Below are 21,844 nucleotides of genomic sequence, written 5' to 3'. Positions count from 1 at the left end.
TTCCTCTTGTACTGTGGTGCATACTTACAACAAGCTAAACCTAAACCTACAACAAGCTGTACCTAAACTGGAGACAGAAACAAAAGAAGCTGCTCACAGAATACTGATGGTATTTTCATGTTGTGGCAGTGTGAATGCCCAGTGGATAAGAGTGAACAGAGTTCATTACTGGGAGCTTGCTGGAAACTGCTGGGCCCACTGCAGCCCTTTGCTGTGACCCCCACCTTGTTCATGAACCACAGACAAGTGGCCAGAGTGTAAGGCAAACTAGCTGTGTGGATCACCACGTAAGCACACCCCACGTGTGCTCCTTGAGTATGTTTGTGGCTGGGACACTGGCTGGAAGGAAGGTGGAGATGCCTGCTTAGCATCCATGCCTTGCTTTGGCTGACCTAGCTGCACTTCTCCAGAGAAAATTCCTGAAAGAGCCAAGCGGTCGGAATACAGACAAGGATGAGGAGGAGGAATGAGTTTCAGTTCCTACCCTGACAACGTTTCTGTCTTTGTGGACTTAAGTAAATAATTTATATGTCTTAATTCTCTGTTTTGTAAAATGCCCGAGATAATACTTTCTTCCCCAAACCACATACAAACATATATGAATGTGCTTGCTTCCCCAAATTACAGGGGAGTTGCAAGAATTAATTAGTTAATGTTTGCAAAGTGCTTTGAAGGCAGAAAGCACTCTATAAAAGCTAATTATTAAATCAAAGGTTTATCTGACTTTATTACTAAACCACTAATAAAACAAGTTACATAGCATGTGCGGGCTGGAAAAGGCACTTTCACTGTCTAAAAGATATAAAGGTTTTAATTAGCAAATGTTTTGAAAGCGCTTTGCTGATGAAAAAAATGCTAAATGTTAATAAAGGTTTTCCCTAATGAAAGCAGCTACAAAATATGAACTCCTGGATGCTACTGTAACTTCCACATGTATCATTGAAAGTTTTGTCCCGTGAGAACAATCTTTTTATTTGAGGCACAACTGTTGTAATATTGATGAACAAAATTGTGGTTATTGTGTCAAATAAATGTTCAGAAGCAGCAAGAGATTAAAGGTATCATTCTTAGCAAAGAATAGCAAAACCTAATGTATTGTCAAATTACACACATATACACATACTATTGTTTTTACTATTTAGCTTAACATTGCATTTTGCTAAGCTTCCCAGCTTCTGCTACTTTACAAAGTTCAGCTTTTCCAAACACTCTACATACATGTGTGACCGGTTATCCACATGCTATCTGAAAATCTAAGCATGCAAACACATCTGAATCTGTCACACGCAGGCAGTTAGAAAGACTGAATTGTGAAACTTACTCCAGCCTTCTGACATACAGTGGTTTGAAAAGGAGTTCGAAAGTATGTAGACACTGATACATGTGATACCTGTTGTAATGCCTGCCTGTGTCTGTGGAAAACACAAAACCTTGAGTAATGAGAAAAGCTCCATTAAACCACTCTGCTGCAAGGGGAGAGGCGTGCCAGCATCCTTCCTGCTTTGCACGGTGCTGATGGCAGGAGGATGAGAGTGCGATCAGTCAGACCCACTCAGTGAGGTACTGCAGCCTGGCTGCCAAGGCAGAAGCTGACCTTTTCCATGGCCCAAGAGATGAAATACCGAGTGCTGTCCCTACTGCTTCCACCAGAAAAGAAAGCTTCAGGTGTTGCTGCTCCAGAAACCAAGGGGTATGCCGCTTTCTCACAGATCCAAAAGGTCTCTCTAAAATCCCAGAGCAAGGGAAATAATACGTTTTCATTAATGTGAGCCATAATGCTCAATCTCATGGGGCAGGAAAACGTCCAGAAGATGATTTGTTACAGAAAGGGGTTGTGCCCTTTTCTGTACTCTCTTCCAAGCAGCTTGGATGAATCAGAGCAGCAGCAGAAGTGATAATCCTTCATCACTGCATCTATTTGTCAGGTTGTCCTGAAGGAATGAGAAGCAAGATTTTTGGGAAGGTGGGATGGAGGGTTCAGGGCTGGAGAAAGGAAGAGCCACCTGGGAATAGATGGGAAATGAAGAATGCTCTACTGATTTGGTAAAATATCAAATAAGTCTTTAGCAGAATAAACTTAAGATTACTGATCTTCTCTAAGTCCAGCTTTTTTGGTATGTTTTCTTGGGTTACAAAATTACCACATAGAAATACGATTATTTTAGTTTTACAAAACTGTTCCTGAATAAGTAATAAAAGGATAGCCCAAATTATTCTGCAGTTAGTCTAAAACTATGTACAGTGAAAAGCATCAAGATTGCAATTGCATGTAACAATCAGTGTTGATTACATCCCAGTGCTTATCAGGAGAAGAAAGGCTTTGCATTGCGATCCCCTGGCACTGATAGCATTTGGCATGGAGGAGTCACGCTAAGGATTTTAAATAATTGGACTTAAAAAGGACTTCCCTTGGTGCTGCAAAAGCATCAGCTGTCAGATTATACTGGAGAGGAAACAGAAAGTTTTGACATACCCATTACAGGTTGTCTTTCATCCATCACTCTTTGGCTAAGTTCAAGGTCTCTGGCTTGGGTTGGTGGTTTTTTGGCTATTTCTTAGTTTTCAACACGTTCTTCAGTTCATTTTTTGACATTGTTTCCAAAAATCTGACATGGCATGACATCATAATTATTCTGTCAGGATGATTTGGTAAACTTCAACATAAGAATCTTCTGTAAATAAAGGGAAGGGATAAGAAAGAATTTTAGCTCTGCAGTCTGCTTTAAGGCCTCTGATTTTACTCTGATTTAGAAATGTCATGGTTCACTGAAAGCTTACCAGAGTGAGTTTAATGGATTAGAATATGTTATTAAAATGAGACTGCTAGAGAATTGTATTCCACAGATGTGGAATATTGAGAGGGGAGATTAAACAAGCTGACTTGCAAGAGGCCTCTGCTGCATTAAAAGGCAGTGTACATTACGCTTTCTTTCATGGGTTATAGGATGAAGGACATGAGTAGATGTTCACTACAGCAGGCAGTGTTCTGAAGCCATCAGCTTTTCTCTGTACCTTTCTTTATTTACACTGAGACACAGAAACAGATTTCTTAGAGATATATAAGCAGGAAAGTGTGAAAAGACCTATGAAAACAACCTATAACTTCAGAAACGTACATATTTATCAGTGCAACCTTTGCTTTCTCTTAAAAGTATCTCAAAGACTGTAATTAGTGGTTAAGTATAGCCTGAGAACAGTTCCTTCCCTATAAGCAGTATAGAAGGAACACTGATTCTGTGCCTTAGTTTCACATGATGTCCTCCAATACCTACTTAAGCAGCTTAGTGCTGCTCCTGAGCATCACAGTAAGCCTTCCTGGGACCTGAGATGTTGTGGCATACGGTAAAGAGATCTACTGGAAGAAAGAACCAGTTCTGGTGGTAAGTCCCAATGGAGGGGAGCTCGTTGGATGCACAGGATGACCTGAGGCACGGGTTGGGCACGAGGATGGCAAAGAGGATGTCAACTTCTCCAGCTCTCACAGAAGCTGCTGGTGTGACAATCAGGCATTAGTGCTGTTTCTAGTCCATGGAAGGATGTATAGCACACTCATCTCCATTTGGAGCTGAAAACACAGGGGCAAAACTCAGTATGCCTGGTTTGGCTTTGGCTGGGTTCTGTCGCACAAGAGTGAGATGGCTTCAGTGATAACTCCAGCCACAGACTAACAGCAGATGTCATTGCTGGCAGTGCAGTCACTGCAGGCTGTTCACCCCATCAACAGGTACTGAGCTGACTACAGCCACCAGCAAGACTGGTCAGGGTGTGGGGATCCAGCATATCATTAAGAATGGGACAATGTGGTAACAGAGGTATGACAGCTGGCACCAGTCATGGAGCAAGCAAGGCCCACGGTGTCAGATGCACTGTGAGCCCTGTCCTGACAAACCCCACAAGAACAAAAATGTGAGGTGGGATGGGGAAGGCAAGGAAAATAGCAAAAGCCAGCACCTGACACTGAAGAAGTCCTACCAAATCCTGGTATAAGCATAGGAGGTGAAACTAGATGGAAACTGTGCAACAGCCAGCTCTTGCTTCACTGGGGGACACCACTGCTCTAGGTGTGAAGCCACACCTGGAGTGCTGGGCTGTTCCAGGCTCCCCACTGCAAGCCAGGCACACACGTCAGAGAGAGTCCACTGAGGGGCCACAAAGATGATGAAGGAACTGGAGCATCTCTCCTATGAAGAAGCACTGGTACTGCTCAGTCCAGAAAAGGCTTGGCGTGGGGAGGCACAGGGAAGAAGGAGCTTATCAGTGTCTTTAAATATCTGTAGGGAGAGGTGAAGAATACAAAGCTAGGCTCTGTTCAGCGGTGCCCAATGCCAGGACAAGAGGCAACAGGCACAAATTAAAACACAGGAGGTTCCCTCTGAACATCAGACAGCTCTTTTTCACCGAAAGCATGATCCAACCCTGGCACAGGTTGCCCACAGCCATGGTGGGCTCTTCAGCCTGTCAAAGCCACACAGACCTGGTCCTGGGCAACTGGCTGTAGGTGCCCTGGCTTGAGCAAGGGAGTGGGACCAAATGAGCTCCTTAAGCTTCTTCCAACCTTATTTATTCTGTGATTCCTCAAGAGTAAGCATCAACTATATATCCTTTGGCTTTGCATTCATACCTTTACAGAACAGCTGATTATCAGTAACAACTCTCACATTTCATTCTGAGGATTACATTTTAACACTTTTTGCACTAATTTTGCAGACTTTGCCTAGCTTTGAATTATTTTCTTTGAATTATTCTTCAGTATAATATTTTTTATATTCCTGGAAGTTATTTCTTTATTAGTGCATTTTGGTTGTGAAAATACCAGTGCAGCTAACTACAGTTCATGCTTTTCTTATGCTGATTTACCAAGAAATTCAAAGAAGAGCTGAAAGAATAGTGTCACATCTTATATGTGGACACAGGTATTTCAACATATGCTTCACCATGTGGACTTTGCAACTTCTACACATGTTTTACCTGAGAATGAGAAACTAAGTAAAAGGACTTTTTGTATGAATTATAGTCTCTTCTTTGTGATAAGAAAGTGTACCCCAAGCATTTCTGAGACCACATATTAGAAATGATATGGTGCAATTTGACAGATTCAGCTCAGGAGCTGAAAGCATCCTATGTTCTGATCCCTATCCTATTTCATTTAGGTATTTTTTACTCCATTAAGCCATTTAATGCATCTCTTCTCACATGTCCACCACAAAGTGAACATAATAACAGTATGCCATGATCTTTAAATCTTTTCATTGAGATTCTGGGTTTTGAGTAACCAGACGAAGAATGAAAAATGCTTTGGGATGATTAGTACAATTTAGAAACACCTCTAGCAGACCAGCAGTGCTGAATCTTGCTATTGATTCAACAGTCCCATTCCTACTATAAATCTGTACAGGCTCTCAGATTTTATTTCTGTAGCACAGTTTTTAGCCTCTGTTAGCAATGAGATAGAACTGGGGTTTGTCTGTTGTCTGCCAGGATGGGAGTCAAACTACTTTGCACTCAAATGAGGAAACTGAGCTTTTCGTCATTGAGAGGAAAGAAGAGATGGGAAGCAGAAACATGCATTTCTTTTTCATATTGCAGTTTGGAGGTTTTATAATAGTTCTGTGTTTCAAATAGTATTTTTCACTTGTTAGAAAAAAAAGGTCCTTAAGCTTCTTCATCAGACAGATCTTTTTTTGATCATGCAAGTTTTAAACATTCATGCAATTAGTTCAGTCTACTTCATTTACTGCACTGTGTTTCTGAAAGTACATGGATGATACAAAAGAGAGCCACATTTCCAAATGTCACTGATATAACATTCATTTTTTGTATTTCATCCATTGCTTCCTTCAGATGCAACACAGCAGACATATGTAAGTGCCACCTTCTGGCTGTGGTGGGAACACAGTCCTCGCACCAGTAGAGAGGGAATGTTAGAAACATTCTCTATAAATCTGTACACTGCTTGGAGTATCTTAAATACTCGACAAAATTCATTGCAGTTCTCCACCACAGAGGTATTATTAAGAAATTCTTTCATTCTTCTCTCAGTAGAATCCCTTTGTTGCTGGTCAATTCGTGTCTTACACGTGGCCAAAAGAGAAGACCAGGCTCTTGAAAACCTCCTGTGCTGACGAGGTGAGCCTCTGGGTTCTTCAAAGCCATTAGACAGAGGTGAATAAACAGTGCAATTCCACTGTTATATGACAAAATGCAGGAAAGTTAAATTTGTGTGCACTAGAATGAGAGACACTATTAAAAACAAAAAATACAGTAAGACTGTCTCTATAGAAAATGTAACATTGAGAGTACATACCAAGACTGCATCAAAAAATTATCTGGGAATACCTCTCAATGGCTAATTTGAACTTCAACAAGCCTAGGGGTCTAGGAACAACCAAAATTCTCCACCATCTTTTTTTGCCATCATTTGCCATCATTTTGCCATCATTTTTGCCTACAAAAATATCAACAATGTTAATCACAGTTAACAAAACTGAAAGCTGAATTAGTTTAATGAGTTGTTTGGGCTGGATTTTAGAAGATTTTTACTTTGAAAGCGTTATTCGCATTTCCGTAGTTAAGCTTGAAGCAATACTATCACCTTGTTATTTCCACTCCACCTACCCTAACTTTTTAAGAACAACAGTTACAATCTGTGCACTTGTTTTCAGATTCATGGGACTGTAACTGTCTTTGAGGACTCAAAATGTGTAATTTGTGTAATTTCTGACTATTTTCTTTCATATATGCCTGAAAGAAAAACAAAGCTAACATTTTGGGAAAGTTTATACATATATTCGTAGAAGATTCTGGTATGGTCTTTTTCATTAATACTATGGAAAGTCCTTGTAGGACATCTTATTTTAGCAGTACTCCACTTGAACATCAGTGGAAAGAGCAGGCTTTGGCGTAAAGAGAAAAGTGGAATGAGAGTAAGTTTTATCAAAGCCGTTCACTGGCTTCATTGCTTCTGCAGAGCTTCATCATAAATTCAGCTAGAAATGGTATCATTGAAAGATCTTTTACTGTCAGTCGCATCCATGCACCGGTAGCTGACAGTAGGAAAAATAGCCCTCCTCCTCCTTTGCTTTCCCTCCCTCATGTACAGTTTTATCCACAGGACTTTAAAAACTGTTTTTAAAACTGAAAATCTCCAGGAACAATGGAGCCCTACCTGGGTTTTTGTTTGTTTGTTTATTTTGGAGTTGGCTTTGGTGGTTTTTGGTTGTTTTTTTTTTTTTGCAGACTTGGCTGTTTTAGACAAAAATCACTGTGCTTATAAATAAGCCAATCTCCATAATGCGGAGAATATTGACATTTTTTACAGTTCTACAATGGCTGTATGTCAAGGAAGTCAGATTGGCTGTCCAGATTGGCTTGTATAGTGTTTGAGTGTCTAAAAAAAAAACCAGCAGCATAAACAGTACATATATATTCAAGCATTTGTCAGATTTTTAGAGATTCATTAATTCTGACAGTGTATTTCATAATTCATTCTGCATTCAAATTCTGTTTGAAAGCAGTGGAGACTGAGCTATGATGTAGCTTTTCAGGGAGACAGCTATAGCTCTTGATTCTGAACCATCTGTGGTTAGTATGAATTAGAACTGTAACGACTGTAAATTTCTTCAAGGACATGACTTGAGTGGATCATCAAACTACGGGAGTCTTTTGTTATAAAAGGAAAGGGCACAAATATGCCTTTTTTGTAATCACAGTTAGAACCAGAAGCAGATTTACTGCGAGTCAAGAAGCAAGCAGGGAGTAGCAGGAGATGAACTACATTAGTACAGACTGGAGTAAGGTACTCTTCTTGTTACATGAAAGGCACGACTATTTGCCTTTGCAGATCCTCTTCTGGATCTCCTTCCTTCTTAGGTTCCAAATTTTCCATAGATATTTTTCTCCAAGCTGGTAACAGTAACACAGAAAGGACAGAAAACAGCTGTGATTCTAATTTCCTCTAACTCAGTCCTTTAACTACATACTACATATGATTCTTCAGACCTGTTAAACATACACAGCAAAACAAAGGAACAATTAACTCCATTTCATTGAGCCTATCTTGTTATTTATCATACTTACTGACAGACATGCAAGTCATGTCATAGCTACATTTTCCCATACTTTAGAAAACTCCTTCCTATGTACCCTTCTGTGCTCTAAATAAGGCAAGCTTACGTCTTCTGAGCTATCCTGTCTTGTACAATTAAACCAAACAGTCTGCAGTATGCTTGCCAGCTGACAACGTCAGCACAGCGTGTTGAGATGTAAGTGTTCTCGCAAAACTATTTACAGTTAAAATTTATAGTGTATTTTAGACTAAAAAGAATCATCAGGAATACTCTACTCTGCTCTCCTATACTAGACATACTAAAAGAATACCACAGTGGAAGAAACTATTTTCTACCAGTTCAAATTGCAAAATAGCAGAAAACAAGATGATAGTGGGAATCTACTACCTACAACAAAAGCTAACATTCCAATTGATAACAATAAAGGAATTTACTTACACAGCATTTCCTACATTTTGTCAGTATTACTTCAACTGTTGTCATTGCCAATTTAGAACTTCTTAGGATTCTGGGCTGTGGATTCAAATGTGTACAATGAAGTACTCAAACAATGGATGGAGGAAGGGCAAAGCCTAAGACGTACCATGGAACAGTCTATGGTTAAGTGTAAGCACATCTGTATACACACACACAAGCATCCAAACAGAAACTAGACAAGTATGCAGTGGCGTTAACATATTTATGTCCAAAAATTAAGAGTTGCCATTTCCACTGTTTGTGCAAACAAAAATGTTGACTTTTTCCGGCAAAAAGTTTTACCTAAAGAGATAGTTATAAATCAGTTCTACATCCATGCACACCACACGTGGACTGCTGAAGTCGTGACACAGGACAGAAATCAGGTAACATCATCATTAATTTTGGGGGTAATACTGACAAAAATGATGTTTCAGTTTTAGCTTAGTATCATGGATTTCCCAACCACATGCTCTCTTCTGTGTGGATTATTCACAAAGTAGGAATATAGCAGTGCTGCTGTATGACAGGCCTGCTTTTTAGGAAGGAAAAAGACTGTACCACTATAAAAGCTTCTTATTCATGCCAAGGATAGCTAACTAGCAGCTAGTTCCAGAGAAACTGGAAGCTTTTCTCAATTCACATAACAAGAAACATTACTGATAAAGCAAACTAAAACAGAAACCCAGCTTAGACTATCTCATGATTGCCACGTGTACTTTCTCACTGTAGAATGACATCTAAAAGCAAGTTTATAAAATTAGACTCTTGGAAGATACAGAAGTTTCAATGGATAGTAAAAGGACTACTTCACACTGGTGAAAAACAAGGCTGGACTTCATAAACCAATCAGCTGACTGAAACATAATAACCTCAATGAAAATAAATGAGCCTGTCACTTCAGTAGGCAATGATACTGTTACTTTCTGTAGCTGAACTCTTACGGAGTTGCAGAGGCTTGTACACCTCAGTTCTCCTCACTGTTAGTCACCAGGGCATTACTTGAAGTATGTACTTTCATTACACATTGCCTTCATTCAGCAGATGTGAAAAAAAATCTTCAAGAGAGTTTGAAAGTTCACCAGCAGGTGTTTTTGGGAGGCATACAACTATTCACAGAGATGGAATAGCAGATTACTATTACAGACTAAAATGATTAGAATAACTAAGATAGCAAATGTCTTTACCAGATCAACAGTTAGCTAAATTAAGATCATACCTCTCTTTTCTTTGTTTTCTATTTAGGAGCAGATCCAACGAGAGTTGGATGCCTGTAAATCAATTACTGCAGCACCTAATGGTTGGGTGCCTGGCCTCTGAAGTGGAATCCAAAACCCTGCTGGGCACTGGACAAGCCTGCTGCTTAGTAGGCACAAACTGTATCAGGAGAATAATCCATGGAGCTACAGGATAGGCAGAAAGAAACCAAACTAACAACAACAAACCCACACGTCTGGGTTCCAAACCTCCTTCCCCACAAAAACTTTGCTTTTTGAATCCAGAAAAGTGAAAAGAAAACGATCTGGGAAGCAGAGAGCAAAACCTGGGCTACTCAGGAGTGCCAGCCACAGAACTACAGTCATACTCTCGCTCCGCCGCTCCACTTCTGGAGCCAAACCCCGGGGATCAGATACACATGCTAATTAACAGAGCTCGTTAGGTTACCTTCTATCAGCCGAGCCATGGCAACCTGCCTCACTACTCTCCCGCGCCGTAATTCACACCTGGCTTCCCAACGCAACGTGCGTGCGGCTGCCTTTCAGGCCAGAAGGGCACCTACACAGTCCGTGCACGTTCCCTGCCGGCGCTTCTGGTAAAAAACAAACGATCGAAAAGTTTAAAGTCCTCTCAGAGTTCAAGAGAAGAAGCTCAGAATTGGAGCGAAAGGGAAAAATGTTAAGCACCGAAGTCTTTCTACCAACCCTCGAGCTTTAACGGAGTTTTAGAGAGAGTTCAGGGGAGCGCTTTCAGGCGGCGCGCACCGAGTAACGCTCAGAGGGGAGCGGCAGGGCGGGAACGGAGCCGCCCGCGCAGCTCAGCGCCCGCGCCGCCGCGGGCCGGGAGGGACGCGCCGGGAGAGCCCCGAGGGCCGCGGGCCACGCCGCCTGACGGCGCCTTGCGGACAAAGGGAGCGCCGGGCGCGCCTCGCCTCGCCTCCCCTCCCGCAGCCCGCACGCCACCCCCCGCTCCGCTTTCCCCCTTCCTCTCCTAGCCGGCTCCAGTGGAAGCCGTAGGCCTGCCTCGGCCCTTCTCCTCCCGCCCCCGTTTCCTCCGCCGGACTCGTTCGTGCCTTTTCCGCGGCCCCGCCCGGGCCCGGGTTTCCCCCCGTCCCGCGGGCGCGGGGCAGCGCCGGCAGGGTTAATCCTGAGGAATGCGGCGGGAGGAATGTGCATGCAGATGAGGTGGATGCTAATCTCATGCTAATGAGCGGCGGCCGCAGCCGCCCGGGGCTCAGCCGGGCTCCCCGCGCCCAGACGGCAGCTGGGCTCCGCCGGGAACCCTGACCCGGGCTGCCGCCCGCTCGCCCGCCCGCGGCAGCCCCGGCACGGTGGGCCGAAAGCCGGCGGCGAAGGAGCGCTCGCCGGGTTGCCGCCAGCGTCGTCCCCCGGCGCCGGGCCGGGCTCGGCTGCGAGCCCCCTCCCCGTCTCCCCGGGGCTCGGGTGGGGGCTTTTCCCGCTTCCCTTCTTTCTTTCCGTCCCTATGGAGCAGCCGCCCTCGCCGGCCGACCATGCCTAGGAAAGCGGGGAATGGGCAGCTCCCCTTACCCGATGGCTGGGAGGAGGCGAGGGATTACGACGGCAAAGTCTTTTACATCGACCACAACACCAAGCAGACCAGCTGGATCGACCCCAGGGACAGGTGGGTGCGAGGCGGGGTGCTGCCGGCCTGCGGCCGCGGACCTCGGGACGAAAGCCGGCCGCGGGCGCCGAGAGCGGCCGGGCCGCCCGACAGGTACGAAAGTTGGCCGCGGGGCCGGCCGCCATCCCGCCCCCGCGCGGCACCCCCGGCCTCCCGCCCGGCCGTCCCGGCCCGAGGAGCGCCGCGCTGCCGGGGAAGCGGCCGCAGGCCTCGCGTGCCAGCTAGGCCTCGGCACGGCTCAGCCCCCCGCCAGCCGCAGCCTCTTCCAGCTCTGAAGGCTGAAACGGGCAAAACTCGCCTCGAAAACGCTCTGGTGGGCGGCTCGCGTGCTGCGAGCGCGTGAGTCGTCGGGGCCGGTCTTCCAGCTGGGGAGGGGCGGAGGGGGTCGAGACGGGCGGCGGGTCCTGCCGCAGTTCTGCCCCGCCAGCCGTGCGGAGAGGAGAGCCGCCCGGGTACCTGCCTCGAGTTCTGGCCGCAGCGCTCCTGGAAAGTAACTGGAAGAGAGAACTTCGTGTACGTGTTGTGTTGATATACACAGTACGGAAATAATGTTAAAAGCAGTCGATTCGAGTTATCAGAAACTTTAGAGAAGGCGTTACGAACGCTTGGAACGAGCTGTCCTGCATTATAAATGAGAGCCTGGGTTTGTGTTTCTCCGAGCGGTGAGCAGCCCGCTGCCTGCGGGTCGCGGAGGGAGCGGTGACAGGCAGCACGCGCTGCGCAGGCCCGCTCTGCTCTCACACTTGTTGCGGCAGCAAATTCCAGCCGCGGCGAACTTCGTGCCTAACGTGCTTTCAAGTGCAAAGGAATTTAAATGCCTTGTAAATATTAGTGAGGCGGTAAAGTGTATGGGACGGTGTTGTTTATTACACCTGTGATAAATTGGCGTCTTTGACTCATTGATTTTTTTCTTTTTACTGTGGACAATAAAAAAGTTCTCGCTTTCCCGTCTCAAGAAGTAGCGTATTTAAAGAATTACTCGGTGTTAAACTTTGAATTTCTGTTTGCAAAGCAGAGTGTGAGGCACTGTAATCGAGGTGAAGCAAAAAGTGAAATTTGAGAACATACTTGTTATAATAGCGCCAGGAATGCACTAATTTAGAATTATTTTCTACGGGTTCTCTGGCCCTGAAGAGTTCAAGGGTATGCATACTTGGCGGTAAAGTTTGAGTCTCTGCTGTCATTACTAGACTACGTGGCTGAGTAGCAGTGGTCTGCTTGCCATCCTATAGGTACAGGATAAATATTGTTTCATTAGTGCACTGATTACAGGTGAAGGAGAAATCAAGTCCTCAGACTCGATGGTCTGTCATGAGAACTAAGGAAATGGAGACCTTCTTGAGAGAGCACGGTGTTTGAAATAATTGCTTACCCTTGTCAGTCATGGAAAACAAGCAGAGGGATTTTGTGCTATGGAATTCCTAACTTAGTGTACATTGCTCAATCATGAAGGTTTGAATCGCCTGCACAGGAGACTGACAAGCCCATTTAATCTGCAGTTTATATTACCTGTATTTACAGTACCTGTATTTACAATCTGTTTGTACTGGTGACCTGGTTTGGAAAAAGAATTCTTTGAAAGTCTTGTGATGGCTTTTCTTGAGAGTTCTTTGTATTTCCCAGGTATTTAGAAAATGCGCATTCTGAAACCACAGAACATAAGGAGGGCTTGCTGTCAGTAAAACTGAGATGTGATCTTCCAAGTTTGTCAATACAGTAAAATCTGGCTTTGCGTTGGTACTAAAACTTCCCTTAAATTGTCAAAGTGAAGGTAATGCATTCTGCAGTAAGACTGAAAACGGTTTCATACTTCAGGGCTTTGATTTGTAGTTCTTTCTGTGGTGGAGATTAAAAACTTAAAAAATTAAAGTACTTGTGGACCTAAAATCCTTCATTGGTAAAGCAAGTGTAGAAGAGGTATGGTTTTATTGATATTTTTTCTTCTGCTTTTATGGTACAGCATTCCCTGGATATTTGTACATAGAAAAGTTGTGCTTGATGATACTTTCAAGTCCACTTTGATTTAGAAAGTACTAGTCGCCAATATTTGCATTGTAAAACTTCTGCCACGTGTCTGTGGGTCAGCAGGTGTATTTGAGAACAACTGGGAGTCTCATTGTTACAGGTATGAAATAATCATGTCTAGAAATAAACTGAAAGAGAAAATACTGTATTCCAAAGCTTATTGGAAAAAGTTGTGGTTTTTTTATTATTTACCCATACTTATTTCATCTGCTTTCTAGACGTTCTGACTGTACATGTTACTGTGTGTATGGTTTAGGTCTGTTACTATAATGACACCTTTGTGTACAACATGAAGAAAATCTCACATCAGCCTCAACCTTGAGGCTCAGTTTTCACTTTTGCCCTCTTCATTTCTCTGAGTAACCATTGATGTTAGAGAAGCTCACACTTGTGAGGGCAAAAGTGATTTGACGTGTGTGTTTCTAGGAGTGCTGCAGTTTTTAAATGTTTTCCTCTGTTCAATAGTGATTGCTCTCTGCAAACTCTTAGGCTACCATACTGAAGACTGATGGTTGAAATGGGAGGGTACTTGAGGTGTAAGTTTGAGGAAGAGGAGTCATAACAGTGAGAATGTGGGAGTTGCAGCAACTTTTTCACTAAGTATATGGATGTTATTGCTTCTCAGGTCTTGGTTTCTGCATAGTAAATAATCTGTGCTCCACTACTCACCGTCGCTGACATAAAATACGTAGCTATATTGATATCTTTTCTAAAATGAATTCCGCATCACAAATTCTGCAGATACAACTGATCTTTGTTTAAATGCTTGTTTGCACTTACGTTGGAGCGTCAAGGAATGGGCTGCTAAGGAAAAAAAAAAGCCAACATTTTATTTCTGTCTCCACTTCTCTTTCCACTGGGAAGGAACGGCTTCCAATACATGGATGTATTTAAAATCATTCACAGTATGCTTGTCTGAGAATGTTTCTGAGGGATCCACTAACTCCGTAGCCAAGGCAATGTATGAGAAACATGGATGAGCAGAAACCAGAGCTTTGCTGCTTGTAGACTGAAAGAGCTTTCTTAGTGCTGATGTGGACAGGTTATGAAGTTTCCATTGCTGCTTTCATCTTCCGGGGAGTTGAAAACTCTACCATTTCTGTCATGGGTTTCAGTTACTGGGGTGGGAGTTGTCTGTCCAAATTAGAGCTTCAGTATTTGCCTGCAGTTGAATGTTGGGTTCCTTTACCTTAGAGAAGAAGGACGCTTTGTTACTTCGTGTCTCAGTGGAGCTTGCTTCCTGCTGTCCGGTGAGCATCAGAAGCTGTGATAAGGGATGGTGCTGAAATCACTTGAGCAAGGATGGATCTTTATTCTGTTTTGAGTGCAAATCTTAACACTGCTAATGTAAGGTACGACTGGGATGTCCCACTTGTGCAGCTGTGTGGTGGGATCAGACAGTGTCTTTTTTCCCTCATTTGTAATTTCCAGTGTCTTTTCCTGCCTTGTTTCAGCCTGTGGTATCATCTGCCTAACTCCGCGTAGCTTGTTCATGTCTGCTTGTCTGTCCAGGAATGTACGTATCCCATGTGAAACCTGGTGTTTCATTCTAGTTTCAATGACAGGTTGGGAACTGCTTTTATTTAATTGATGTCTATTTATTCAAAATAAAACCCGTGATGCAAGTTCTGAACTCGCAATGAGAGACTAGCTGTGTCTGAACTTCTGACACCCCTGTTTGTTTATCCAGTGTAAAGCACAATTCCAATATTGCTGTGCTGGCATAGCTGCGATAGCATCAGACAGCGTTGAACTACGTAGTGGTTGGTATGTGGGCTTTTTAACCAGTCTGCCAATTGCCTGGGGCTACGTGTTGTTGATTTTAGCGTTAGTGAAAATGGTGCGGTAACTCCTTTAACACTTCTTTATTTCTCTGGAAGTGATAGGGCTGCTCCATATCTTTCATTTCAGAGCACGTAAAGTTAACAAGTCAGGAAATGCTGCAGATATTTGCTTATGTGTGCAAAGTATGTACCGCTGCTAGAGCCAAGGACTGTGACCTGTTACGTAAAATGGGGCAAGTGGTCTAGACTGTGGTTTACCCAGACCCACGTCTGTAGTGCTTGCCTACTACAGCTATTTCGATTACAACCTATCTTGACTTAGGGGATAATATTACGGTAGTTCTCATGCACAATGTAAGACATAGCTAATGAGAAATTGTACACAAGGAGGAAAATACGCTCTCAAATGGAGCTGAGCTGATTACTAGAGATGTTTTCCTCTTACAGTGTGGTTAAACAAAGGAGCCCTTCAGAGCTGCCTTATTTTTTTCAGAGAAAGGAAAATGACTTTCCTTCACAGCCATTACTTCAAAGTAAGTTTTCATTGTAAGGACAGAGGTCTGTATGGTGACCGAATAGGACAAATTACCTACAACTTCAAGTATTTGCTCAGGTTATGTTAGTTCTTGTCTTATTCCAGTTGAATAACTTGTGTTCAAGCCTTTGGTGAAAATTCATTGCTTAGGCATGTTATTAAGGTTATAATTATGAGTAAGAAAAGAGGATTCCTTATTTTCATTTACTAAAATTTACAATGAATGGTGACAAACTGAATTTCATTAGGTGGGTTTCGTTGTTGTTGACACTTTTAAATCTGGAAATTGTTACAGATATTTGTGATTTCATAATTTTTATATGATACACATGACTAAAAATCGGAAGAATATTCATGCAAGTAATGGAAGATCAGCACATGGCAGCACTGCCATGGTGACACATCTTCAGACAGAAGTAAATGGAAACAATGCTGAGATTCTAGAACTGCTAAGCTGGGTCATGTAAGTCTTTATTAGAGCAGCCTGCATAAGAAGTGCAAAAATCTGCAGAGGGGTAATGCATTCCTCTGTCCAGACTGTTGTGATTCTGTTCACTTGCCCCTGCCTTGCCAACCAGTAGTAAACTTAGGGGATAAACAGTAAATTTGGAGATGATTAGGCTGAAATGAAACCCCTGCTTTTACAGAGTTATTTCCAGCAGGATCAGTGTTATGTTTCACTGAAGGGACACGGGTGCTGCTGTGAGGAAGGAGACAGGCCCAGAGATGGGGCAGAAGGGGAAAGCACTCCTGCGGAGATGAAAAAGCAGGCAGATCAACTTCATCAGCCATGGAACTGTGTTCATAACGTCCACTTCTTTGCTGAGTTTCTCCATTGGTTTCAGTGTGTTTGTGTTCGCCTTTGCTTTGCTGTGAAGCAGCAATACAGCCATCACAGGTGTGTTGATCCTAAGTATCTTTTCTGCTAGTAAGAATTTTTTTTATGATATTACAAACTTCTTATTGACTGTGTCAGTGTTTGTTACTGTGAGACTCTAGAAGCCAAGATAAATTGTCACTGCGTGGTTCCAGAATTAGATTCTGTTTTGTGCCTCTGTTGACAATGTGCTTATGAATGGTTGATTTTTACCGTGTGTGAAAGCAGATTAGAAATTCTAATTTTACTACGTTTTATTTTAATTACTTATAAAATGTGTTTTAAACTCAAATGTGAAGCATCTCACCCTTCAAGCAGTGTCTTGCAGTAAAGATAGGCAGGCAAAATGATGATGTAACTCTAGGCTTTGAGTGTTTTATTGGGTGAAGCAAGTGGGAGCCACTCATTTTCATTGATGCGTTTGAGAGAGTTGTCTGTGGATAAATTGACTTGTCCTTCTTTTGGAAGAAGCAGCTGTGGGCTGGAAATTGGACTGATAGAGAAATTATGGTTTTCCTTTTGTTGGTTTTTGGGTTTTTTTTTTTTTTTTTTTTTTTTTTTTTGCATGGTTTTTCTTTTTTATGCTTTTGTTTTATTTTATTTGAAGTAGCACTTCTTTGAGCTTTGCTCAATTCTTTTCCAGTGAATTTTTCCTGTATTAAACAATCATTAATGGTGAAGTTCCTACCTGATGAAGTCAATCCCCAGCTCTTGATTTTTAAAAGGATAACAAAGAGCTTCTTGAGGGACAGTTGTTTTGATTGTTTATGGTTCTGTGCTAGAGGCAGTACGTGAGTGATATGAACGTATTCTGCCAACTGAAAGAGTCATTTGCATCTCATAGAACCAAATCAGGCGCTATTCTTTGAACTTGAATCTGTTTGTACTTGAAGAAAGGCAACTTTATATCATCAACTTTGAATACTTATCATATTCAAAGTAATTGCTTGTATATGTAAAAAGATATATTGTCTTGGGAAAGTCAACTCCTGTTGTGTGAACTTACCACTGTGCAGTACCACAGGTTGGACCTGCTTTGGTATATCTGTGCTGTTTTTCTCAACTCATTAAATCCAACTTCAGTCTTCATTTGAAAAGCAGAACTATACTGGGATGTCTTCCATGGTGTATGGGAACTGCCAAGTCATGGCCTGAACCTCTGATAGATCACCTGAGGCGAGCCATGAGTCAGCCAGAGGAGCACAGCTGAAGGCAATTCACCTGTGCTGCAGGAAGGGGTGGAGCCTGGCTGCACCCCTCCTAAACCCATTTAAGAGCTGGCTACCAGTGGGGAAGGATCTCTTCTGGTGATCTGCTCTGCTGGTGTTTTGTGAGTGAGCCCAGGATAGGGGTAAGCCTTCTATTTATTCTCATTATCATAGTCTGCTTTGCCTAACTCTCTTGTTTATTTTGTGATTATAACATCCTCATATTCATTGATTATACATGTGGTATGCAATTTGTTCTTGTAATCAAGATTTCAAGGTCTAGATATGTCAAACTTGTTTTTACTTTTAGTATAGGGGAAAAGATTTAGAAGAATCTGTGTTTTCAACTAAGGTCCTGCTGGGACGTTCCCTGTTGTGTATTAGCTACTTTCTCATGTTGTTAATTAAGGAAGAGTACTTGACGTACCTCTTGTTTCTTTTGAAAGTATATTCAAGTGTTAAACTGTACTCTCCACCGGATGAGCATATTGAATGGCCTGCAGCTATGACTGGTGAAGAACTACTACTGATTCAGTGCCGCACCCTTTAGTCTGAAGAGCTTGTCTCCATTAGGTGCCTGAGAACGTTTGGCAGGGCTGCAGGTATCCCTAATCGTACGACAGATGGATTTCTGATATTCTGCAGGTGATGCGTGAGGACATGATGAGTGGCACCTGCCTTTTAGCCACGTGGCAGGTCTGTGTCTTGGTCACACCTTGTCATGGAGCAGGATTTGACCAGAACACTGGTGTTCTCCGTCCTGCAGCTCTGTGGCAGTAGTTTTATTTTGATCATGCTGTGGAGGAGCACTTGCTATGGAGAAGGGATTTTAGTGAAGTAAGGCTGGAGTAGCTGGGGGCTGAGCAAGAGAGGGAATGTTTGAGAGTTTGGGTTTGGTTTGAAAGGACAGCGGGAGTGGGAGATGTAACATCCATTAAATTCCATTACATCTCTGAAGCTGTTGGGGATTACTGTTGCTTGTAAAGCCTCTTCAACCTTTATTGTCTTCTGCATTCTCATCAGAGATGCATGTGATACAAATTCTGTTGTGAATTAAATGGCATTCCTATAGGCAGTCTGTCATACAAGTGTGCACCTACTTTTCTTATCAAATGTGTGTGCTGTCTGTCCATTGGGATTTGATTTCAATTAAAACATTCTGACTACCTGGAATTACACTGTGTGTGTTCACTTTCAGGTTGTTATGTATACGTGCTTCCTTGGCACAGCACTGAAGTGTGTCATGTACGTGTGTGTTTTCTGTACTGAGTGATTGTGGTTGACTTTACATTCTCAGTTGTGGACAGTTTTAATATTTGCTGTGTGACTTCAATGTGTTCTGTTGTTGTTGTTGTTTGAAACTTGTAGTAGAAATTGCAAAGACTTGCACTCTTCTTCCACTTTCCTTTTTGTTTTTCTTCTTGTAGTTTGGATACAATTACACAGTGGTGAGAGATTGTAGTTGGAAGTGCTGTGGCCTTCTCTCAAATAAATAAGCAAAATAAGCTGTGATGTGAGTTTAAAGCATGCAGCTAGTCAGTACTACATTCCAGAGTGCACAGTGATAAACTGCCAAAACTGGAATTGGAATGTCCACAGGGTTGGAGAGAGGAAAAAAACCAGAATCCTGCTCCAATGCTGCAACCTCTGAAGGTCTTGCATGAATTTTGTTCCTTTTGTTCCAAAGTAAAAAATGAAGTAAAATAAATCATCGTGTTCCTTTTTTGTTGGGGTTGGAATGTAGATCTTCAGAGAAGCACTGGATTCTGCTGTGTTGCAATGAGTGTTCCTATATGGTAGAAGTCTGGCTGAAGTTTTTCCTATTTCCCATTTGCTTTAGCAGTCGTCAGCTTTGTTCTGTGCAGAGCTTGCAGGCTGAGGTGGTGCTCTGGTGGGTTCCTGCATCAGGAAGGATTGTTGGCAATAGAAGGATTGCAGATGGAATGTACATTTTCCTGAAACATCAAGTAGTAAATGATTGTTCATAAGAGTATGCAATCCAAGATAGCAATCTGGCAAGGAGTAGAGACCTTTCTCCATCCTGTTGTGAATGTTGCAATGCGTGAAGTGAACTGCTGATATATTTACAATCATTCTGGTAACTTTCAGAATGCTATGGGTGTGAATAATCATCTGAGTCCTCTACAGGACATTCCTGAAATAGCATTCAAATGACCAGAGAAATTATGGGATGCAGCAAAACACGCAAACACTGTATGCCTTCTAGTCAGGCTCTTGCTGTCAGTGCTTCGATGCTGCACTAAGTAAGGCTTAATATGTGGGAACTTAGGTGTTATAAACACGTTCTCTTCAAGTTTCTGAGCTTCAGATGTTCTTTTGTTGTTTGTTTGTTTGCTTTTCCTGGTAGCTATAATCCCCCCAGGCTTTATTTTTATATCTTCTTCTCTTTCAGAGGAAGACTTTACTGATCTAAAGTTTGAAGTTCATTGAGGGATTGTTCTTAATTAGTCAAACTACTGTGTTAGCTTGTTTAGTGAGATGACAATCTAGAAGGTGAATCTCTGAAAGCAAATTATTGTGGTGACATAGATTAGGCTTTTTGGTTCTTGCTTACGTTCCTGCTTGCTATTCTTGTTCTGCCTCACTTGCTCCCACTGCTTACAATGATGTAAAATGAGCCTTGGAGTTCTGTGCCATTGCAGGTCATTGGTTTGCATTCAGGACCTGTCTGGCCCATTTGCTCAGAATCCGTGAAAGTTTATTTTTCCAGGCAGGGTTTTGGCAAGAAAAATAAATTTTGAGGGTAAATGTAGAAGAGTGAAGGGTTTGGGGTTTTTTTTGGTACTGGAATGGGAATTAATAGGGGCAGTGGGAAGCTGCCCATGATGTGCTGCAGTATCATGACGTTTGCTCCATCCCTGCAGCAGTGGTCACAAAACAATGTAAGTTTGATTTTACTCGACCTGTCAATCCTACGTGCAAAGGTGCAGAAGTTAGATGACTTTCTCATTTTGAAGACTGTGTAGAAGACTACTTCATAATACTGAAGTAGATCTGATGCTCAGCAGATAGGATATAATTTGAATTTTAGAATTTAATGGGAAAAATGTATATTACATCTAGTGACTGGTTTACTAAAGGTACATGAGGGCTGCATTATTTGCAGTGTAATCTTGACGTTAGTCCTGCTGTACATACTAAAAGCATCCAGTCGCCATTTTTGTCTGATCCTTCAAATGTCACTTTGGAAGGGACGACTTGTTAAAGTTTGTTCCAGAAGGCATTTTCTGAGATGGGGATGATTGAAAACAACTCTCCTGAATGGCACCTTGCTGTACTTCACAGATCATAACAGCTTTTATGCGGCGCTGTGATTGTTTTTTAAATTACAACCTGTGGTTGAATACTTGAAAGAACTGCCCTGCTGGTTACATATGTGGTTTGACTGGGGGCTATCTTGGGGTTGCCTTTTAAATTACGTGGGGTTCTTGATGATCCTAGCATTTTCTAATCTTCAGCTGCATGTTTTTTTTTTTTTTCCACCTATTCTTACAAGTCTAGGAAGAATAATAATTCTTTTCAATTTCAATTAAAAAAAAAAATCATTTCTAGCTAATGCATACAGAGATGCTTCTTTCAAAAATGAAGATGCTGTTTGTTTTGCATTAGTCTTCCACCTGAAGACATAAACTATGTAATGGATGATTATTTTACTAATAGATGCCGATTGACTAGAAACTGTTTAATTTACAAAAGATGCATTTGTCACAGGGGAAACTCCAAGTGACATCTGTAAGAGTGGTGTACAAAAGCAATGCCGTTTTAATACTTTATTGAAATATCAACATGGCAGTAATGTGCTACATGTTTTTCAGGGGTGGATGTTTCGTTGGACTGTCACTGAAAAGACAGGCAGAAGAAAAGAGAAGAAATGAATGTTATCAGACAGCAACAGTTGAAGTTAGTTGAAGCATTTTGAATAAACAGGGTTTTTTTTTTTAATATATATTTAAGAACCTGAAGCGTTGATAAGTCTGTGTAGAATGTTCCAGCCTTTCTGACAGCAGGTTTTG

General features: G+C 42.4%; 2 protein-coding genes across 7 annotated transcripts in view; one reads left to right on the top strand and one right to left on the bottom strand.

Moving 5' to 3' along the window:
- DCTD (dCMP deaminase) overlaps positions 1-10,593 on the bottom strand; it is a 53,743-nt gene extending 43,150 nt beyond the window's left edge. The window contains exons 1-3 of one of the 3 annotated variants that reach the window (XM_048942112.1): positions 10,445-10,593; positions 10,188-10,332; positions 2,474-2,672 (exon numbers count right to left, since the gene is read on the bottom strand). In XM_048942112.1, coding sequence (XP_048798069.1) covers positions 2,474-2,498 — 25 coding nt within the window. In that variant the 5' untranslated portion in view covers positions 2,499-2,672; positions 10,188-10,332; positions 10,445-10,593. Of the gene's footprint in view, positions 1-2,473; positions 2,673-10,187 lie in introns of all 3 variants that reach the window. The other 2 variants (XM_048942113.1, XM_048942114.1) reach the window with 2 other exon arrangements.
- A 343-nt stretch (positions 10,594-10,936) lies between these two features.
- Positions 10,937-21,844, top strand: part of WWC2 (WW and C2 domain containing 2) — an 87,225-nt gene continuing 76,317 nt past the window's right edge. Inside the window, exon 1 of one of the 4 annotated variants that reach the window (XR_007376423.1) lies at positions 10,937-11,381. Coding sequence is in view for 1 of the 4 variants with exons in the window: in XM_048942090.1 (XP_048798047.1) it covers positions 11,251-11,381 (131 nt within the window). In the remaining 3 variants the exon portion in view is untranslated. Of the gene's footprint in view, positions 11,382-17,900; positions 17,954-21,844 lie in introns of those variants that run through there. The other 3 variants (XM_048942090.1, XM_048942091.1, XM_048942092.1) reach the window with 3 other exon arrangements.

Source organism: Lagopus muta, chromosome 4 (genome assembly GCF_023343835.1).
Source record: "Lagopus muta isolate bLagMut1 chromosome 4, bLagMut1 primary, whole genome shotgun sequence".
NCBI lineage: Eukaryota > Metazoa > Chordata > Aves > Galliformes > Phasianidae > Lagopus > Lagopus muta.
This window is presented reverse-complemented; position numbering and strand designations above follow the sequence as displayed.